The sequence below is a fragment of the Myxocyprinus asiaticus genome, chromosome 12, assembly GCF_019703515.2.
Source record: "Myxocyprinus asiaticus isolate MX2 ecotype Aquarium Trade chromosome 12, UBuf_Myxa_2, whole genome shotgun sequence".
Taxonomy (NCBI): Eukaryota; Metazoa; Chordata; class Actinopteri; order Cypriniformes; family Catostomidae; genus Myxocyprinus; species Myxocyprinus asiaticus.
In genome coordinates, this window is record NC_059355.1 from 36849839 (window position 1) to 36872282 (window position 22444).

Sequence of the window (22444 nt, forward strand, 5' to 3'; positions counted from 1 at the left end):
GTTAATCAAAACCTATTTGTTATTTGAGGGTGTGAGGTCATGTTTGTTCTTCATTTACAGCCAGACCTTAAAAATGTTAATTAAAAAATTAACATTTTTTTAATGTAATTACATATTATTTAAATGTACATAAATGCATATTATTAACAGTTTTGTTTTTCATGTTAACATGTGTTACATGTAAAGCCAAAATAAATTATTAAAATATTATCTGCAAAATATTATAAAAGTATACAATTTACTTTATTAAGTTTACCATGCTTTTTAAATCTTATTTTCACTAATATTGTTCAAACTGAAGAAAAAAATGTTCAATAAAATTCAAATGTACAGTATTTGTAAAGTGCTTTTTACAATAAATATTGTTCCAGAGCAGATATACAGAGAATATGGCCTTACAACTCCCACTGAACAAACTAAAGGTGGCAGCTAAAGGTTATAGAAATATTTTCTATCATAAAACTATATGCAGATTTTTTTTAAATTTATTGCAGTGATTGATCTCATGATTTATGACCAGTCTTATAAAAGCAGAATAAAATAGTAATAATGTTTGAAAGTTTGAAAACCACTGGCCTATGTTATCTGGGACAATGTTCCCAGTTTAGCAGTCATTATACAAACATATCTGACCACAGAATACTGTGATCGGCCAATCAGATTCCAGAGTGCTGTGTATTAATTAAAATTAAATTATGAAAATAATTAAAAAGGTAGAAAATGAATGACTATTGACCTGCATTGATCTATGTTTGATCAGAGTTCCAGAAGGTTCCATTACATGTCCATTAACTGAACCATACAATTCTGTGAACATGGCCCCTATCTCTATTACCACCATTCCAATGAAGCTTCTGCAAATGTCAGCGTGAGTCATCAAACATTAATAAGTGTTAATACGATCAGACTTCACAAGTGGAGTGCAGCTTCTATCACAGATAATGAGGAACGAGCGCTTCCTCTTACCTGCATACACAATTTAGCTAAACCACCAACAAGTCTTTAAAGATTAATAACATTTAAGGTCTATGAATCACGTAGAGAGAGAGAGAGAGAGAGAGAGAGAGAGAGAGAGAGAGAGAGATTTTAAAGGCTACCATTTCGCTGATTGAAGAGGTACTTTATTGAGCATCCCTTATATGGCATTTAATCTTCTGTGTGAGGCTGCAATGGTTGACACAGAAGGTTCTTAATTGCTTGTTTGACTTTTATCAAGTGTGATGAAGTCAGTCAACCTTTCTCAGCATGGACTAATTGTATTCTGTATATTAAAGCAGACTGCACTTCTGAGTGAATTCAGGTAATGAGATGCTACCATACACCAATTAAATATCAGAGCATGCGACTCAATGCAAGGAATCAAATGCATTCAGAACATCAAACTTCTTAAATCAAGATTGATCAAAACATACAGATTAGTCCCCACTGTTTTAGGACTGAATTTCTTGAGAATGACCAGTAATGTGGGGCCTTTGTAAACAGGCTAGCGTGCAAGAATGAATGTCTCTATGTGTGTACAAGAGTATGCATATGCTTTTGTGCAAGTATGAACAAACACTTGGGGTTGCAATCAAACAAAGCAAACAAGCAAAGAGGCTGAATGTTTTTATTACTGTAATTCAGACTTATTGCTCCTCTATTGAAAAGTAATACAATAACCATCTCAAACTGATATAATATATACAGCACTGACAGGACATACACATACAGGACACAAATAAAGTAAAATAAATTAATTTACACTTTGTGAAAAGTATTTTTTCAGTATTTTCCAGAAATTCTTTGAATCAGTACACATGCCCTTGCTAGAGCAGAATTTAAATTGGCTGCGGTTTCTAACTGCAGAAATATTTGTGACTATTTACATCCCTGATCATATACATTAATAAATACAATGATAAATCTAGACTATCAGTGAGAAGGACACTGTAAACTTGTGCATATGTACGTGTACTGGTGAGCAGACAGCTACTTTTTACACCACACAACAAATGGCAATAAATTGGTATTAATTTATATGGAAATCATGCAATGTATAACCTGGATTTTGAATTTATTGCACATGACCTATTGCAAACTCATGCATGTAGGTACACTCTCTCAGTCTCTCTCTCTTTTCCTAGCACCATGGGAATATTTGTGCTCTACAGATTAATTAGACAGTGCCCTGTTGACCTCAGAGTTCAGTGTGCTTTAGAAACCCTTTGTTGATAAGTTGCCAATGATACTACACACTCGTGGACAATAGAGACCTACTGACGTTTTTTTTAATTTCCTCTATTGATGTGAGCACATCACACATATCATCTAACACATGTAACACTTTATTGGTTTTCTGTCAGGGGCGTAGGAACAATATGAAAAGTTTTGGGGGTTGCTTCACATTGAGTGCATTTACATGCACTCCAATAAACTGACAACTGTCACAAATTAGCTTATTCAAAAATCAGACAACACAAGAAACCCGCGTTTACATGAGATTTGAAATCATTGGCTTATTCTCTACTTTTCATTCAAAACATAAACAGGTATGCGCACAACACTTGCGCACATTGGATAAGTGGTAAGAACGGCAGTAAAGGTTTTACATGCAACGTGAAACTTGCGATATGGGCAAAAATCCCATTCTGTTGACAATTTTTCGCATCACAGCCAAGCAAAAAAAAAACTTTTAAAATGTAATCTCCAAAGTTAGAATTTAGAACTTCCAAAAAATTGTCGAGATATACTTAAAAGGGGGGGGGGGTCCCTTACAGTTTTAGTAGTTGCTACGCCCCTATTTCCTGCACACTTTTCAGCACTCTTACCTACATCCATTTGTCACAGACACACAAAATCTTGCCATCACTCTCTAACAGCCTCTGTCAGGCAGCGGTCAGTGGCATCACTGCAATCCATCCTATACTTGCGGCGGATCCTGGAGTTAGTACGAATACAAGTCTGCGTGTTTTGCGGACGCAGTTTACGCAGGCGTGTATGCAGAACTTTACGCAATTTTTGCCGTGTGAATGCGTATAGCAATGGATGCAGTACTACAGTCCAATAAGCAAGGACCAGGAAGCACAGTCTCAGACGTTCTAGCCAATCAGAGGGCCCGATGGCTAGCATGAGAAGGGGCATAATAGAGAGAGGTGCCCAGCACAGGAGATAAGAGAGGATGATTATAACGGACATACGAAAGACGCGTCTTTGACGCTCCCTCCGATCTCTGTGGCGGCGAACTGCTCGACGCAGAGCCAAGATGGCTGATACTGAGGCGCCCACACCCATACTGGGTGGACCATGGACAGGAGCGGGACTCACTTGTGTGGTTAGTGTCGACACAGTGGGTGTGGGGCTCAAAGTCATGGTCACTGATGATGTGGCAGGAGTGGGAATGTAGGGACTAGTTAGAACAGACATAGACGCTGTAGGACTCAAAGGTGTGGTTACCATGGATGCAGTCGGCATGGGACTTAAAGGGGAGGTTATTACAGATACAGTAGGGGTGGGGCTAAGTGGGGTAGTGTTTGTCTCAGTGTTGATGGTTACTGTAGTAACCATATCTGAGGCGATAAGCGGTCCAGTAGAGAAAGGCGTGGGGGAGATGGGTGTGTTTCTTGTTGTGTGATCAGGTGACTTTGTTGACCTTTTATGGCGTAACCAGAGGCGATGGGCAGGCCGTTTTTTGTCTTGATGCGGCCTTGATGTGCGTCCAATACGAATGCGCAGTGCCTGAAGAATACGTGAGTATGTAAACAGCATCACAGCTAGAGAGCACAGGAACACTGGTACCTGTAATAACAGATGGGCCTGTAGAGTTCCTCCCCACTCCGAACAAAGCACAGTGCTATTGGAGTGCATAAACACTCCCTCGCCTTGAACCGAAACAAACCCCGCCTCCACAAATGGTAGGAGTGGCACAGCTAAAGAAACCACCCACACTCCGACAAGTAAAATGGTTGCCCTTCGAGGTGTCAGTAAACGATTGGCTGGACGGACGCTGATGTCATAGCGGTCTAAGCTAATGAGCAACAGGTTGAGTGCGGTTCCCACGCTGGCGAAGCTGGCTGCTGATTCATGAAGGCAGCAGATCAGGGCGTGGTGAGGAACCGAGGCTCCGCCCAATATGAGGAGAGTGGCAGTGATTGGTAGGCAGAGGAGACAGAGTAGCAGGTCAAGAGTGTGCAGACTGAGTGTGACCGCATGACTGACGGACTCCAACAGGCTGCAGTGACCACAGTATAATACCAACACTGTCAGGTTTCCACCCACTCCCAATAGCAGTTCCAACAGCAGTACGGCGCTCACTGTAGCCTGGAAACCAAGCCACGTCCCGTCCTGCTGTGTGAGTCCGGCCCCCATGCTGTCTTCTGCCTGAAAGAGGGACAGACCATGACCCTCAGTAAAGCTGCCATCTGTCTCCATGGACACAATTGCCACGTGCCTTCAGGCATAGTAATTCCAGCTACTCTCACTGGCCATGCTTCACCTACTCAGGTGTTTTCTTGGGGCTTTGATGAATGATCGACGGCTCTATGACAAAAACGAAGACAAGAATATAATGAAACACATTGTTCAATGAACAGGCCAAAATATACAGTAAAACATACACAATGGTTGCACTGTGGCTGTACCCATTTTCCATCAACAGAGCAGGTGCCACATTTGGCCCCATTCCATGTATTTCCACTGAAGAAAAGGCATTTCGGAGGTAGAAAAATTGGCTCAGTGCTGGCTTCCTAAATCTTCTGGTCTTAAACCAGGAACTTCAAAGCCCCTGGGGCAAATTTCGTAGGATGGCATTGGAAGTGTCATTTAAATTAATGAGGAAAGCGATACCTGATTGGACGATTCAGAAATATTCATCAAGAAAGCACTACTTTATTGGTCAGAGAAAATATAATCCAATCCTAACCCTGACAAACCAGGTAGCGCTTTACTCATGAATATAAATTACCCTTCCTCTGCCATCCTACATTTTGGAAATCCGTGGCCTGGGTGCAATGCACATGACATTAGGGATGCACCGATACCATTTTTTTTCTCTACCAATCCGATTCTAATACCTGAATTCTCAGTATCGGCCGACACCGATACCAATGTTGTTGTTTTTAGTAATGAGTTTAGAATATCTATAACTCACTAAGTGGAACTGATTGGGAGTACCCTTTTATGTGTTATGTGACTCACAGGTTTGAAGGAATGAAATGTAAGACTTTTTAAGGCCAAATAAAAGACAAATGTAAGACCTCTTTCACCAAAAAAAACAAAAAAAAAACACATTAAATAATTTATTAGTAGGTAAATACAAAACCACTGAGGCTACTTGAATGTCTCTGGACATGTTTTTCTTTTTTTTAAATATATTTTATTGTGCATTTATGTGTTTCTTTTTTTAAATAATATAATACAACATTAAAACTCTAAATGAATTCATTATGAATGCATGTAGTCTAAAGTAGCCTATGTAGCCTATATTGTGACCCTTCTCTTTACTCACTTGCTTTCCAGCAAGACGTGACGCAATAGACCAATCCTTTGGCAACGTCACCACTTACGACAAACAGTGGTGACATAAACTGTGTGCAAAAAGTTAAAAAAATTTGGATTACGTTGAATTTTTTTTTTTTTTTTTTTTTTTTTGAGGGCTCTCGTTGACTGCTGTGGCTTCAAGCCATCAACAGAGCTGACTGGACTGAGATCATATCAAGTCTCAACTTATAATTTATAGTGAACATGATTACATATTTGTTATTAACTCAAATAATTTTAGTAATTGTATAGCTAAGAATATGTTTGTATTTATGATGGTTTTGTGTCATACTTCCTTTAATCATCTAATCTGTCAAATCTACGCTTGCTCACACTAAACTCAAGTGTCAGCTGCTAAATGCTGGCTGCATGAGAGAGAGAGAGAGAGAGAGAGAGAGAGAGAGAGAGAGAGAGAGAGAGAGAGATGATTTTGACTTTGTTTTAAGCATCTTCTCTATTCACGGCCCAAAATTTAAGACCTCAGCATATGAAATTTAAGACTTCTTGTAATTTATTGAAGATATTTAAGACTTTTTATGGCCTTAAATTTAAAAAAGTAAATGTAAGACTTTTTAAGGGCCTGTGGGTACCCTGGTTGAAGATTAACATCTAAATCAGATGTTGTTTTATAATTTTAAGTGTTGTTGAAGAACCCCAGGGAGGAGAGGAAGAGAAAGCTATGGTGAAAAATCTATCTAGATACATAAACAGAACTATAGCCTATACATGCCATTAACACATTTTCACAGAACTAAAAATAAATAAAATACACGCTTAATAATAATAATAATAATAATAATAATAATAATAATAATAATGTTTTAAATCACAGTGCGTTTAAAGTAGTAAATAGGTTTGCAGTAGAAATGTTTCAAATCACATACACCTTTGCTACTGTATACATCCCACTGTCCCCTTGCAAAATAAGAACGAAAAAGTAAATATATGAACATAACATTTTAATTAAGTTCAGTGAAACTAAAAGCCAAGCTTTTTGACATACAAATTTTAGTCATACATACAATGTCTTAGTTATCACCAACCCTTATCTATTGATTGCAATCTATTTTTATGTCTGGCTTGTCAGGACCAAGTTGTTTGATGGCCAATTTGTCATGAATTTGCAATAGAAATGACACGCTGTTACACACACGTTCATCTATAGCACTCGTCATGTTCGCAGTCTGTCACACTGCTAGCTCACACTAATATTAAAGTTACCTTTGGTTTGGCTCTACCTTTATGGGCAGATTAATTTCTGCCCCCATGCGTCTCAATGAGGGCTCGTTGCAGTACCATATTTGACCACAGATTTCCATTGGAAAAAATGAGGGCCGCTATGGAGTTTAGGAGGGCAGCAGATTCTCTGCCCCACATGCTGTGTACTGTTTCTCTACAGTATATCAAACATGGTGTTCCAGAGGTTTCAGTTAAATTACGATTTTAAAATAGAATAAAAACTAGGCCTTCTTTTAAATACATATGTCAGCATTTTGAACACATTACAGATTAACAAATGACATTATTGGCAATTTATTGTATTGATCTATGTTTTTAAATGGATTAATATTTAGGTGGGGCTGTGCCCAACCTGCCCACATGGATGAAGCACACCTGCTTTTTTTTTTCCAACTTCTATCTGGACTTGTTAATGTTTTCAGATTTTTTGTTCACTTTAGCTGTAATATGATATCAAACTGCTTTTAAATCACATAATTCTTTGGAACCCAGTCAACTTGTACTGTAGCTTTGGGATAGTTCACCCAAAAATGAAGATTTTTAGGAGAATATCTCCAGTGGTGGCCAGAACTCTGAAGGTCCAAATATCACATAAAGGCAGCATAAAAGTATTCCATAGGACTTCTGTGATTTAATCAGTCTCCTGAAGCGATCCATTTGGTTTCAGCCGACCCTACATGACATTGCTGGACAGCCTATTTCTGCTTTTGTTGCACTACAGACACTTTTTTCCCCCATATTCATTTGAAATAAAATTATTTTATATACAAATATCATAAGTGTGATGTGACTGTTATGAATTGTTTTCATTATCAGCTTAAAGGTTATCAGCTCATGATGTGAAAAATACATTGAATAAAATTTAATTTAATGTTAAAATATGTTTATAAAACTAGGAGTAAGACCTGTAAACAAAGACTGCAATGTGCTGTCTGTTTGTAAGCAGGTTAGGTAGTAATATAGTCAGTGAGTGTGTTAACATGCACACCTATAGACCATTTCAAGGATGTAAACAATAACAAAGGATTTAATGCTACTGACATGTGAGCTGTTCTGGTATCATTAGCAGATCCTTTAAATAAGGCTCTGAGTTAACATATTTTCTCAAAGAGCATCAAATGTTTACCTGAAGTGACTGATCCAGACGTGTTGTTGATACTAAGCATCTACATGAGAGAGGCAATTAAAATTGTATTTTTTAGATGGTCACAATTATGTTTTCCGATCTCAGCGGAAAGATCGGGAATTTTGGATCCCTCCTATTATAATAAATGAAGCCGTTCAATGAAGCTGTCTGCATTACCTGCGGACAAGGTGAGTTTGTGTTCCTAATTTGTAGGTCATTTTGGATAAAAGCATCTGCTAGTAAATTAATTGCGCAGCTTCATTCATTATAATGGGATCGATCTATAGTCTTTTAGAACTGTACCTAACAAACTTACAATTAGTTGGCAACTTGTCGTTCACCTACCAGAGATAAGATGTGTGCTACAGTTTTTACAACTGCACGTATCCAGCCATCTCACTTCACTGCAGCGGTTCATGTGTCCATTTGTGGTTGCTTCCAGCCTTAAATATTGATCTTTCTTCGCACCAAAAACGATCATAACACTTTAGAAGACATACATTTAACCGCTGGAATCATATCGATGACGTTTATGCTGACTGTGTGATTTTTGGAACTTCAAAAGAGAAATCTCCATTCACTTGCAATTTATGGACCTACTGAACTAAGATATTTTTCTATTTTTCTTAAAATGTGTTCTGGTGAAGATAGAAAGTCATACACACCTGGGATATCATGAGGGTGAGTAACTAATATGAGAATTTTCATTTTTAGGTAAACTATCCCTTTAAACAAAAATCCGGCGACAACCAAGAAAACAGTGTTTAGATGAGATTTGAAATCATTGGCTTATTCTTTAGTTTTGATGTTAAAATCTAAATAGGCATGCACACTACACTTGCGCGCATTGGATAGGCTGGTAAGAATTCCGGTAAAGGTGTTTACATTCAATGCGAAATCGGGGTAATGGGCAAAAATCTATGTGTGCCAATTGTGTTTGCTTTAACTGTTTATGACCTTACCCTGATAAAACTACGCCATTTAAGGCATTTACATGAACACACAAAAAAGTGTGCATGTGATGCTAAGTGACACCATTGCCTCTGAAGTCAGTGAAAGCATGGGCCAGCTCTTCTGAGAGGTTTGCTCAACACCTGGCAGAGCACCAGATGCGATGGCAGCATTTTTTTATTTTATTTTTTTATTTTATTTTTTTGGTGGAAAAGGGGTATGACTTTTCCTTTGGAGGTGTAATAAGGTATTGATCTAGCAAGACAGGGCAATAAAGATAAGTATGAAGTACACGTGACGTGAGTGATTATGTACTGTATGTATGAGTCTCCAGTCCCAAAAACAAGCCAAGTCCTTGGGGCCAAAAAAAGAGAGTCAATCAAATGGATGAAATGAAGCAGTCTCTCACACATGACCAACGTTGCAAGCAATTACAGAAACCTTGATAAATTTGGCTTTATACCCTGAGGTTTACATGCACTCTTCAATGTCAGAAGCTGCCTGATTGTAAGAACACTTGCAATTTAATGTGTTGTAGAACCTGTTTTGATTCTAATAAATCTAGTTCTAACATAAGTGGTAGAAGAAACATACTTCAAAATAAGCAGTTCTGAAATTATAGGGTGCAAAATCACAGCAGTCTGTCACTCCAAAAAAAAAAAAAAATAAAAAAAATCATAAATACATAAATAAATAAATGAGTCCGACTTGAGACTGATCCCATTTCTAGGATGGTTGTTACTATGGCAACTGGTGTATAGTTTAAGAGTGGGCAAATTGTAAAATGTGAAAATTTCGGCATTTGTGGCTGTTTACTGTAAGTGAGGCACAGTCTTAGCCTCTTGAGCACTTCTGTGAAACAGACCTCAGGAGAATTTTTTTTGATGTTTAACACAAAGAGACTTGCAGAAGGAGGGAAGGTAGGGAGGAGGGCAATACGATTGGCATGCCAATGCTTCTGATGCCATGCTGGCAATAAAAAGAGAAAAATGCAGAGGAAGTTTTGAGTGACAGTAGAAGACATAGATTCGGGGCTCAAATTGTGTATTATGAATGAATACATAGCCTGACAATCTATTTTGTGCTCACACATATACACTGGGATTGATAAATAGAGGCAAAAATAAGTCAGACTGACTTTTGTCAGAGATGGAAGATCATGACGACATGTAAGAAACTAAAGAATAGTGATGGAGAAAGCAAGGGAGAGAAAGAGGAAGACAGAGAAAGAGATGAGTGGGAGGTGCAGGTGCATACTGTGTTGTGAAATCGCTGGAGGAGTATGTTTATACCACCTACCCTCCATCCATCACTATGCTTGAGACCCATCCATCTTTCTTTACACTGCCTGCTCTCTCCTCTCTCTGATTCCTGGCTCTATAAGCTCATTCTGCCATTTTTCAGACTCTATTTCTGCATCTTTGTTTTCCATGCCAGTTAGGTCTGTTCGGCCTGGTTTGTAGCCAGAATGTAAAAGGAAAAGTTCACACAAAAATAAAAGTTCTGTCAATGTTTACTCACCCTTGTGTTGTTCCAAACCTGTATGCAGTTATTTTTTTCTGTGGAACACAGAGAAATTTAGCAGAATCTATATGCAGCTCTTTTTTATACCACGGCACCCTTGTACTATATTCCAAGTGTTCTGAAGACATCTAATAACTCTGTGTGAGGAACAGACTGAAATTTACGTCACTAGTCGGTTTCACATAAAGCCTTTTACTGGAAAATCAATTTTTTAGTGTAGAGGTCTTGTGTGAACAGGGCCCGTTAGGAAATACCAGTAAATCAGCTCTGACAATTTCCCGGAATGAGAAGTTGTCAGTGATGGGCAAATTACTCAAAAGAAGTAATCCTACAACAAATTAATAATTACCTCTCTGAAATGGTAATCAGATTACTTATTACTTAATTTAAAAGTAATAACATTGCAAATTATTTTAAGTTATTTTTCTAAACACTTTTCAAATAAATGGTTGTTTTTCCACTCAATAAATTCAAAATAATATCAAATTTTCAACCTTGTTTAATGTTGCACATTCATCAGCTGTTACAGAAACACAAACAGTCATACATATGAACATTTACATTCATATTTCAATTGTATTAAACAGAAATATGAATATAGAAATACAGTATGTGTACCCTGTAATGTACTTAAAATGACTTTAACTGAATGTCAGTAACAGTAATTGGATTACTAGAATTTAAAATGTAATGCAATACACTACTTATTCACAAAAAGTAATTATAGTAAAAATGTCTTTGTAATCGGATTACACCCAACACTGGTTGTAAATTGTAACATGATTGAAAAAGTTCTGTTTTGATGCTATGTGTGAACAAAGCCGTAAAAAATTAAAGGAATAGTTCACCCAAAAATGAAAATTCTCTCATCATTTACTCACCCTCATGCCATACCAGATGTGTATGACTTTCTTTCTTCTGCTGAACACATACAAAGATTTTAAGAAAAATATCTCAGCGCTCTTGGTCCTTTCAATGCAACTAAATGGTAGCCAGAACTTTGAAGCACAAAAACTGCATAAAGACAGCATAAAAGTAATCCATACGACTCCAGTGATTTAATCCAAGTCTTCTGAAGCAATCCAATCGGTTCTGGCTGAGAAATAGCTAAATATTTAAGTCCTTTTTTAATATAAATCTCCACTTTCACCAGCCCTCCTATGCGCATTCACAAGAGGACAGAGTTTGTCTTGTTCTGTTTTTGCCAGTTCGAATTATTTGTGCATATCGGCTCCTACTGGGCTGGGAGGAGAAAGAAAAAAATGGAGGGAAAATGGAAAGGAAAAGAATAAATAAATCATATTTGCACGACAACCCAGTAGGTGGCGATATGCACGAAGAATGGGAATCACCCAAAAAATAATAGAAGACCTCTTGTGAACGGGCATGTTACAAGTTGAGATTTATGGTAAAAAGAGGACTTAAATATTGATCTGTTTCTCACCCACACCTATAATATCATTTCTGAAGATATGGATTTAACCAGTGGAGTTGTATGGATTACTTTTATGCTGCCTTTATGTGATTTTTGGAGTTTTAAATTTCTGACCACCATTCACTTTCATTAAATGGACCAACAGAACTGAGATATTTTTCAAAAAATCTTAGTTTGTATTCTGCAGAAGAAAGAAAGTCATACACATCTGGGATGGCATGAGGGTGAATGATGAGAACATTTTCATTTTTGGGTCTGCTTTGGCCACTAACAAAGTTTTGATGGAGATTACGCAACTACTCCACACTTTTATATGCCTGTGACATGGGAGACAAAAAAAATGTCATCAGATTGGACAGATAGTAGAACTTAAGTGCTTCTTGACAGCTTAGTAATTGATTGTGTTACTTCTGATAAAATAACTAGCCTCCTCCGGGAATGAGGTATACACATGATAAAAAGCCAGGTGATCATCTTGACAGCTTGACAGTTAATTTCTGGCAAATGACATTACAGAGTGAGTGAATGGTAGCAAAATGGATAAAAGACGGAAAGCTGTTACATGTGTGAATAACTGATGGAGTACATTTACCAGAAATGTTTATAGCAATTCAGCAATTTTACTGCCCTTTAACAGGTTACATGTGGCTACTGACAATCTTTCTCTCCACTGCACCTCTCAAATCTCATTCTCCTTTCTTCATATTTGAACTGCTGCATTGTGATTGGTTACATGACACATGAGAGACAATTGTATTTGGCCATTGGTTATGATGTCAAACCTGGCCTGATGCATCCACCAGGGGTGGTTCTAGAGGGGGGGCCCTGGCATCCACACAACATTTTTGAATCTGAATTGAATATGATTTTGGAGGTTCGGAAAAGAGCTGCATACATTTTTTCTCTAAATTTCTCCTTTTGTGTTCCACAGACAAAATTACAGTACTCAGATTTAGGAAATATTAACAGAATTTTATTTTTTTGGGTGAGTTTTTCCTTTTACAACACAGAGGCATTTAAATCACACATTTATAAAACAACCAGCACATGTGCATGTGATAATTCATTAGTATGTCTCTGTGGACACAGGGCCCGTCAGTGCACTGAAAAAGTGTATTTCTAATGAGGTAGATTAATAGTGTAATGAATATGCAAAGGCATATAATTTGTTTAGAGACACTGGAAATTATAGAGCGTGACAGCATATGAAACAATATTCACTACACAGGCCGGAACCAAAATAACTCCATATCTAGAAGGAACTAAAATAGCTGATGATCTAGATTCCTCTTTTCTTGGACATTTTTAGCAGAGCAGGGCCACTTATACACCTGCTCTACACCACAATTGTTTTTTAATGGTCTGTCGCTTTTTGTCCTGACAGCAAGATGTAGCCTTCCCTTTTTCCATGGCTGCCTTTATTATTATTATTATTATTATTATTATTATTATTATTATCTTATTAGGGTACATTCCATCTCATCCATCCTTTTCTCCTTTCTTTTGCCATCTTGCAGTCCTGATATGAAGTTACAACAATTTTTGTCTGAAAATCCACCATTTGGCTGTAATCAGTGTGAGAACGTTAGTGCATGTGGGAGCTAGAGCGAAAAAGAGGATGTAATGGGTGTGATGAATGTCAAATGATTGGCGCAGGCGTATTTAACTTTTTCACCAATAATTTGAGTCACGTGCCTTCGAGTGTGTGCATGTCCAGTTGTATTTGAGAGCATCAAAGATGTAAGGGGATGATGCCCTGATTCTAGACATTAAAATGTAACTGTCACAATCAGACAACTCATAAGCACAAAAATATAGTCACTGATGACAATGCACATTCAAACTAATGTTAAAAAGGCACACAATTAATTAGCAAAATAGCTATTCAAATGACATGTTGAATTTCTGCCCGGACAAGCAGCAGATACAGGCTGATTGCAGATCACTGGCAACACATGCTCGATAAACAAATCGTCCGTAGTGGCGAATATACCCCGCATTTGACATACTGCCAATTTTTGCAGTGTAAGGAATATCAGGAGTCACGTTCGGATAAAACGGCACCGCTTATTTTCTGTTATAATTTCTATTCCCAGCGCGTGCTGTCAAAATGTACCACTTAAAGGGTTAAAGTTTTTTTTTTCCTTGACATGGAATGGCATGAAAGCGAATCTCAGCTAAATGAACAGATGAAATATCATTGTGAGTAGTGTAAAGATGAAGGATGATGGTTTTTACCTTGCCCCGCGCGTAGGACTCGCGCGCCGGGAATCCCCGATACATTCCACTGCGGTCTGTGCCGCGCGCGCTGCTCTCTCACACTCTAGCAGAGCGCGAGATTCCTACGGGCTTCAGGACAGTCCGCTGTCACGTACGTGCCTGGAATATATGTTGCACATTCAATGGTGCTAAACGGTGATAGAAATAGCCACTGTGGTACTGTGAGTACCCATGAGTGCTGCTACTATCCTGTGTACTAGACGTACTGAACGCCGACTCCCTCTGCGCGAGCGCGCACATACATACACACGAACGCACAAACTGCAGACTTCATAGTGAAGACGCACGATCTGCGGAACGTAGAATTATTAAAATCATATTTTAAAGATACGGCTCCGCAGATGTGGCAATGAAACTAAACGTCCTGTTGTGTATGGACAATATTTATTTTATTTATTTCTTAATTTTCAGTTAAAATTAAAAACATCAAACGCTGGAGCTAATTAGCTGTGCTGTGTGTGAATATCAGCAATCACACACGTCGTACTCTATGAGTCTATGAACTTTAATGTTCAGCACAATAATGAATTTGCAAAGATATTGCTTTTCAATGTCAAGTTCAATGTCACTTAATCTTTCAAAAAGCAATTAACATACTTATTCGCAAGGATATTTAGTGCACTGGAAAAGGGCTATTTAAAAGGCATATGCAATGATCTGAGAGGATGAAGTAAGCATCCACTTGTAAGCAACCTCATTTTTCTAAATATTCAACACACTGTACCACCAGACTTGATTAAAACATGATAATATATTAAGACAGGGTTGACTTCTGGCACACCAGAGCAAATCTGACCACATACTGTTGTCAGTGACTGATATTAAAGGGGTCATGACACAAGGAATACAATTTTCCTTGATCTTTTGACATATAAGAAGTAATTGTACTATAAAAACATACTGTAAGTTTCAGAACTGAAAACTTCCTCCTTAATAGAAAAATAGAATTTATTTAAACCAGGCTCTAGAAATAGCCAAATACATCTGCATAGGACTGCTCATCAGCAAGACATCAGCGACTATCTTTCGTCATTGCACCATTAGTCCTGCCCACTGGTGCTCACAGTCAGTCACAGGTAAAGAAGAGAGAAGGCTTATCATGGGAGATTCATCCAAAGTAGACTTACACAGAACACCTTCATGTGCCTATCTGGATTTAAATGTTTTTCTACATAAACCTGCACTAGATGAACGGCTTTGACCATTATCATACATATCACACCACTTTTAAAAGACACCATGTCAAGTTATTACTATAAAAAGGAGATCTCCATTGTGTTTCATCTTGCTGTTTGTTTGCTCTCTTGCTGTTGTGCGTTTCCGAAGCCATTCTGGACCATGCTTGCTCCCATCTTTGCTAATTGTTAGTCTTTTGTACACATGCACTATATGGACTTCTTTGATCTTTTTGATGTGTTTCCAGCGATGCGCGATGAAAGGGGTTTAAGAGCGGTACAACTGCAACTTTTAAAAACGCGTCTCATTCTGCTGCTGCCACTGACTAGGAGAAACACATTCAGTTCTGTGTGTAAACAAACATGGAAGATGTGTGAGATGTCACTCCTGTGAAGACCAGCATCTCTGTTTTAGCCTGTTGAAGCACACAAAATCAGCATGGATTGTATTATGTTTGCGTATTCAGAACATTTCAGCGTGGATTGTATGTTATTGGCTCATATCAGAGTGGATTGCTTGTGAATCAGTCGCTTGAGTATACATTTTAATATATTATGTGTTATCCCTGAAATGTAGTTTTATAATGTTATGTGGAGTTTTACATTTTCTTCGGATTGTGTTTCAAATATGGCTGTATTGGAAGGGCTGCATGATGTTAGCCAATCATAACAGTGGGCATTTACTTAAAGGGCCAGAGAGCTTGAAACTGAGCTTTTCAGACAGAGAGCCAGAGACAGGGTGGAAAATGATTATATATGATTCATTATAATTTTATTTAGTGAAGAAAAAAAAAAACTATACTAACATTATAAGTGGACCTCAGGGAAGATAATACAATCATAAAAAGGAGCATGTCGTGACAAACTCATTAAAAAGGCGCAATGACCAGTTCACTTCCAGATTGAAGTAGTATGAATTGTAAGGCTCTAGACACTGTGGGAAGACTGACACTCAGCCAGTTTGTTATTAAGCAGGCATGAGAATATAAAACCAAATCAAACAGCCCAACAGATGGATTGGCTAAAATGCAGTCAATGAATAAATATGCGTATGAATATGAAAACACTGTTTGAGTGACAGCCCTGGAAGAATAGTAATGATTCTTCGTTGGCATCTTAACGAGATGGTCCAGAATCATTACTGAATCATCAGATGTGTGACTAAGATAGATGAAGAAGAAAAAATTAAACAGCAAAAAGTGACAGGAAATTAACATAGAGAAGAGAGAATGAAAAGGCCATGTAGTTCTGGTCTACATGAACTACAGGTGGTCACTGACCTTTTAATGAGGCTCTGGTTGATATATGAGAAAGACAAGTGAAATGTAGATCTATTTGTGCTTGCATTCTCAAACACTCATACAAAGTGGAAATAAACGTTAAAGGGGCTTGCCACCCATGACTGTAGACTATAAACGATTCATTGATAAAATGAGAGCTACAGCATAAGAATTACATAAATTCACGTATTTTACAAAATCAAATCAAGAATGTCTTGTTTCATGTTTATTTTTCCCTTTTAAATATCAGTGTGTATTACCAGCAAACGTTTAACACAAAAAGTCAGTGTAGAACCAGCCAAAATAGGGGTTTACTGTGAATGTATATCTGGGCTTTTGGATACCGATGACTATTAAAATTGACAGGGGGTGTCTTGTGCAAAGAAAAATACAAACCGTTTTATCATCACTTTAAATGAACAAGACTGTGTGGACTGTAATGTACATACTATAATGGAGCACAAATACTGAATATAATCCATGTCATACGTACATGAAAACATTACAATCAACCAACAATATAAAAATAGCACCATTTGATAAACATGCACCATCTGATAATACAAGAACATTCATTCTGAATTTCAAGCTGATAAAAATACAGATATACATTTACAGTACAATTTTGTACAGCACAGACTCATTCTAAGAACCAGTCTAAGATAAATCGAAGAACTGAAGAATTACAATATGTGCAACCATATTTGTAATGTAATAAGAAAACTAAGAAAATGTCTTGGTGTTCATTTGATGTTAATATACAACATCAAAGAGGAAGAAAGAAATGAAAGATAATGTGATATGCTGTGATTGACTTAAGTGTCATAAGTGTTTTATAACAGTAATATACATTGTCTGCACCCAAATGGTGTTTGCAAGTTGGGTGCAACTGTTTGTGTATATTTTGACAGAGCCATATATGGACAGCATGTTATTAAAATATGCTTGTATTTGACTTTTGCCTTCCATGCAACAAGTATTGGTCTAAACTAACTGTAGATGACACCAGGTTGACAGTAAGTTAAAAGATTAACAAATGTTTGACAGCTCAATAGACACAAAATAAATAAGAAAAATCTCAAAGATCTCATCAATATTTAGAATTTGCTTGGCCAGCTGAGGATAAGATGTTGATATGAATCTTTACCTTCTCTAAACCTCTCTGAAACTTCTTTTGTGCATGATGGCAGTGCCCAACACTGAAGTTTTATATATATATATATATATATATATATATATATATATATATATATATATATATATATATATATAAATATATTGCAGATGAGTTTGAGATCCTCTGTTTACAGTCCACTCGTCTTCAAGCCCACAGAGGCTACAACACGAATCTATAACAGAATAAAAAGAAAAAGAACTGTAAAAAAAAGAGTCCACACTTCTCTGCTCTAATAGATACATTGCAAAAACACATCTTTATCCCATTCAATTAAAATTTGAAATGAACAAGTATGTATTAACGCACCACCATTTGTTTTGCCAGTTTATCATCTTCTCTATTTATTAGTCAGTGGGTGTTAATGTACCTTCTCACTGCAGTAGACATTGTTGCTCGCACTCTTCTTTTTGTAAATAGCGGTTAGTGTTTCCTCCACAGCCACTGTAGATAAAAGGTCTACAGATGCCCACCTGAGAGTTAAAGTACCAGCGTAGAGTATAGCGGGAACAATCACCCTCGTTCATCGGCAAGATGCATGGGTCTAATAAACACACACATGAAGGAATAGTTAAACAGCTGGCAAACATGAGAAAAAGAGGCATGACTGGATACTAGGCAATTCGTCTTTTTTCCCATTATGAATTTTGGCACATGCCAAAACCATGCAGGCAAGTGAAAATATTAACATGTATGTTAATGTCACAGAGCAAATGTACCAATAGTTCTACTTGTAGTTACAGTTAATAGCAGTGTTTCCTACACAGTTATTCAAGAGAGAATTCACTGAATCTTCCATGACTTTTCCAGGAGTTTGTGATTTTTGTAAAAATCATTTTAATTCAGACTAATTTGCCAATGAATCATTTTGACCAATTTGTGAACCACTTTGACTAATTTGTTGAAAAGAACTGACTCAAAAGAATGATTAACGGATAAATGGGAAATACTTATGGCTTGCAAGCAAGTTTTACGCTACCCAAGAGCAATATCTTGTTCATGAGCTATTTTAAAGGTGCACACTGTAACTTTTGTTCGTGTCATCTTGGACTTACTGTGACACCTAGTGGTGTGGATACAGCATCATTCAAAATCAACAGTTTTCAGTTACAAATGCCATTGTAGAAATTCACTATTCACAGAGTCTTCATCTCATGTGAGTTGTCATGATTTTAAACATGTTTCAAAATTACAATTAATTTCTTTAGGAGTACAACTTTTTTTAATGGGGAAAAATTACTGAGTGCACCTTTAAAGCACAGAAACAAAACAAAACAAAACAAAAAATAAATAAAAACAATTCTCTATAGAAATTTCCATGATGTTTGACATAACCCTTTAAAAAAATCTAGAGTTCTGGCTAACCCCTGTGGCAAACATGCCATAAATTTGCCACTCATTATTTTAACATGCAAATGAGCTTTGCGCCAAACTCTTCATTGTTGCCACATGTTTGCTATAGAAGTGTTGGCCAATAGTGGGAACCCTGTATATATTCATCTTTAGCTGAGTTTATAAATTTTTATGTGACAAACAAGAAAGGAATGTGCCCAGCATACTGTTCAATTTGTGGAATAAAAATTTCAATTGGTGCACTTCTTTTTAATCCATCAGTTGAACAGAATCAGACTGAATTTAATGCAGGGGCCATTAGTCTGAATCGTGGTACTTTCTCACTGATAATCAATTTCCGACTCGAACAAAGAATTGGTAGTTATTTTTACAGATAAAGTCTTTATCTTTGTTAATTGAACTAGATGGCAAAATGCTTAAGGATGGCTGTAACATCACTCTAAACCCACAAATGTAACAGCCAGAATCAGCTTTTAAACACGTCCTTACTACACTACCGGTCAAAAGTTTTGAAACACTCATTCTTTATTATAATTTTTCTTTTCACATTTAGAATAATAGTAAAGTCATCAAAACTATGGAATAACATAAATGGAACTATGGGAATTATGTTGTGACTAAACAAAATCCAAAATAAATCAAAACTGTGTTATATTTTAGCATCTTCAAAGTAGTCAACCTTTGCCTAGAATTTGCAGAAATGTACTCTTGACATTTTCTCAACCAACTTCTTGAGGTATCACCCTGGGATGCTTTTTAAACAGTATTGAAGGAGTTCCCATCTATGTTGGGCACTTATTGGCTGCTTTTCTTTATTATTTGGTCCAAGTCATCAATTTCAAAAACTTTTTTTTTTTTAATTAAATTTTAGTTTTATAATTAAATAAATCAATATGGTGGCACAATTATATTTTTGTCTACAAAACTAATTTCAAACATTTAAGCATACGCCTTCAGATCAAAAGATTTTTAAGATCGTGAGAAACATTTCAGTCAAGTGTTTCAAAAATTTTGATCAGTAGTGTACATGTTCATTCAGTTCACATCTGTAGAAATGTTCTGCTCTTTTCTGTGGTGGGCAAGCTGTCTGCAATCTGGTGCTAAGAGCTGTCAAACAGATGAGTCAGAGGGCTGACAGTGTGCTGAAGGCACACAGAGAAACAACAGGAAGTGAGCACAGCTAAGAACAATGAAGTGCAACAATTATAGAGTGCAAGATTGTGATAGTCATCATCAAGCGTATTTGTTAGGGATTTGAGGACAGAGACATCAACAAAAGTTTAGTATGTTTCCACAGACAGTATTTCAGATTTTTCTTTCCCAACTTACATCAAAGATATGGAAAAGCAGTAACAACGTGCACCATGTATCTTACCACTGATATTGTTATTACCATGGCACATATTTGAGATGCATTAGTACAGCCAGGCTCCCCAAACAAACTCATGCACAAACTTTGTGACTGAATCAACACCTTTATTTACCATGATGAATCACGAGTGATGGCTTACCTTCGCCTTTCACCTCTCTTTTTGTCCTTTCAACTTTAAATGAATCAACAGAGTCTGTTTTGCCTGCCAAAATATCCATATATTATGCTGTGTCTGCACACACACCCACAAACACAAACTGATTTTTAGAGGTACAAACTACATACCCTGACTTTTATTGACAGTGGTGTCGTAGTCAGCAGTCTCCACCATTGGAACATCATCATTATAGGTCTCTATAGAGTAAATGTGCTCATAGTCTGGATCATTAGTGTTCATAACTACACGCAGTTTCTGACCTGCAAAAAGGTGCACAGACACATGAGCAAGGCAGGTGAACGTTCTTGGAAATCAGAGATTAGAATACTGGAATCTTAGATTGAAAGCAATCAATGTACATGTGCAACTGGATAATGTTAAATACAAGCATGAATGTAGCATATACCAATTATGTTAATGACAAAAACATACTGTTGTTTCTGTTTAAAGCCCCCTGAAGTGCATTGATGAGTGCAGTTTTCTTTGGCCTGTTGATGTATTTCCTACTGAAAACTGAAGTTGGGACGGTACTTGTTGAATGGCTTGTGCCTTTTAAAAAAATAGCCAACAGGCTTTAGTTTACATTGCAGTGTCCGACAAAGCCACACATATACACACACACACACACACACACACACACCCCTGCTGCTTCTCATACCCGAGTCGATGTTTAGCTGGGGCAACTAAGACGTGATCTCAACACAGAGTCCGACCGCTTCTACTGACTGGAGAACTGAACGATGATCTACCTGACTACGTTACTACACAACCAGCCCACAAACAAACACAGCGCATTGGGGTCTTTGCTTATGATGAGGCTGGAACCGTTGTGCAAGTCAATGCAGATAAATGAGAAACAAGCGAGTAAAAGATCAGAATACTGTATATCATACTATATATATTTTTGTGTTATTGTGTATTTCTATATATATTTATATTTGCTTTTTATTTGTATTCTTTTTTTTTTTACTTTCTTTTTTTTTATTATTATCTCTGTCTTGTTGTTGTTTTGTTTGTGCACTGGAAGCTTCTGTCACCAAGAAAAATTCCTTGTATGTGGAAGCATACTTGGCAATAAAGCTCATTCTGATTCTGATATCAATGTTTTGAATACACTTAAACAAAGAATTAAAGGGATAGTTCACCCAAAAATGAAAAGTATTTTATGATTTACTCACCCTCCTGGCATCCCAGATGTGTATGACTTTCTTTCTTCTGCAGAACACAAATAATGATTTTTAGAAGAATATTTCAGCTCTGTAGGTCCTCACAATGCAAGTGAATGGGTGCCAAAATTTTGAAGCTCCAAAATCCACATAAAGGGAGCATAAAAGTAATCCATAAGACTCCAGTGATTAAATCCATGTGTTCAGACACGATATGATAGGTGTGGGTGAGAAACAGATCAATAGTTAATTCATTTTTTATCATAAATTCTTCTCCATGCCCAGTAGGGGTCAATTTACACAAAGAATGTGAAGCACAAAAAACAGGAGGAGGATAAAGTGAAAGTGAAGGAAAAAGGACTTAAATAATGTTATATCGCTTCCGAAGATATGGTTTTAACCACCAGAGTCCTCTGGAGCACTTTTATGTTGCCCTTTTGTGGATTTTGGACCTTCAAAATTTTGGCACCCATTCACTTGCATTGTACGGACCTACAGAGCTGAGATATTTTTCTAAAAATCTTCGTTTGTGTTCTGCAGATGAAAGAAAATCATACACATCTGGGATTGCATGAGGGTGAGTAAATTATGAGAGAATTTTCATTTTTGGGTGAATTAACCCTTTAAGAACACTTGTGCTGTACATCTCAGGAAACCTCAGAAAAACGGCTGCATTAAACATTAATTAACTGAAGCAA

At 37.1% G+C, this 22444-nt stretch overlaps 2 protein-coding genes across 5 annotated transcripts in view; both read right to left on the reverse strand.

Annotated features, from left to right (window-relative positions):
* Positions 1-1604: 1604 nt before the first annotated feature.
* On the reverse strand, positions 1605-14209 carry LOC127448638 (G-protein coupled receptor 22). Its single transcript, XM_051711319.1, has 2 exons — positions 14028-14209; positions 1605-4515 (listed from the first exon to the last, which is right to left on the reverse strand). Exon 2 carries the CDS (start codon positions 4405-4407, stop codon positions 2845-2847), a length of 1563 nt encoding a protein of 520 aa, XP_051567279.1. The 5' UTR covers positions 4408-4515; positions 14028-14209; the 3' UTR covers positions 1605-2844.
* Positions 14210-16728: 2519 nt separating this feature from the next.
* The window catches only part of col7a1 (collagen, type VII, alpha 1), a 139539-nt gene continuing 133823 nt past the window's right edge, over positions 16729-22444 (reverse strand). For 3 of the 4 annotated variants that reach the window (XM_051711310.1, XM_051711307.1, XM_051711308.1), the window contains 4 exons: positions 20709-20840; positions 20563-20625; positions 18069-18242; positions 16729-17873 (listed from right to left, as the gene is read on the reverse strand). The gene's annotated coding sequence lies outside the window, so the exon portion shown is untranslated. Of the gene's footprint in view, positions 17874-18068; positions 18243-20562; positions 20626-20708; positions 20841-21012; positions 21130-22444 lie in introns of all 4 variants that reach the window. The other variant, XM_051711309.1, reaches the window with a different exon arrangement.

Bases quoted from the DNA above. Each gene is read 5' to 3' on its own strand.
- LOC127448638 (XM_051711319.1), bottom strand. From the start codon at position 4,407: ATGGAGACAGATGGCAGCTTTACTGAGGGTCATGGTCTGTCCCTCTTT.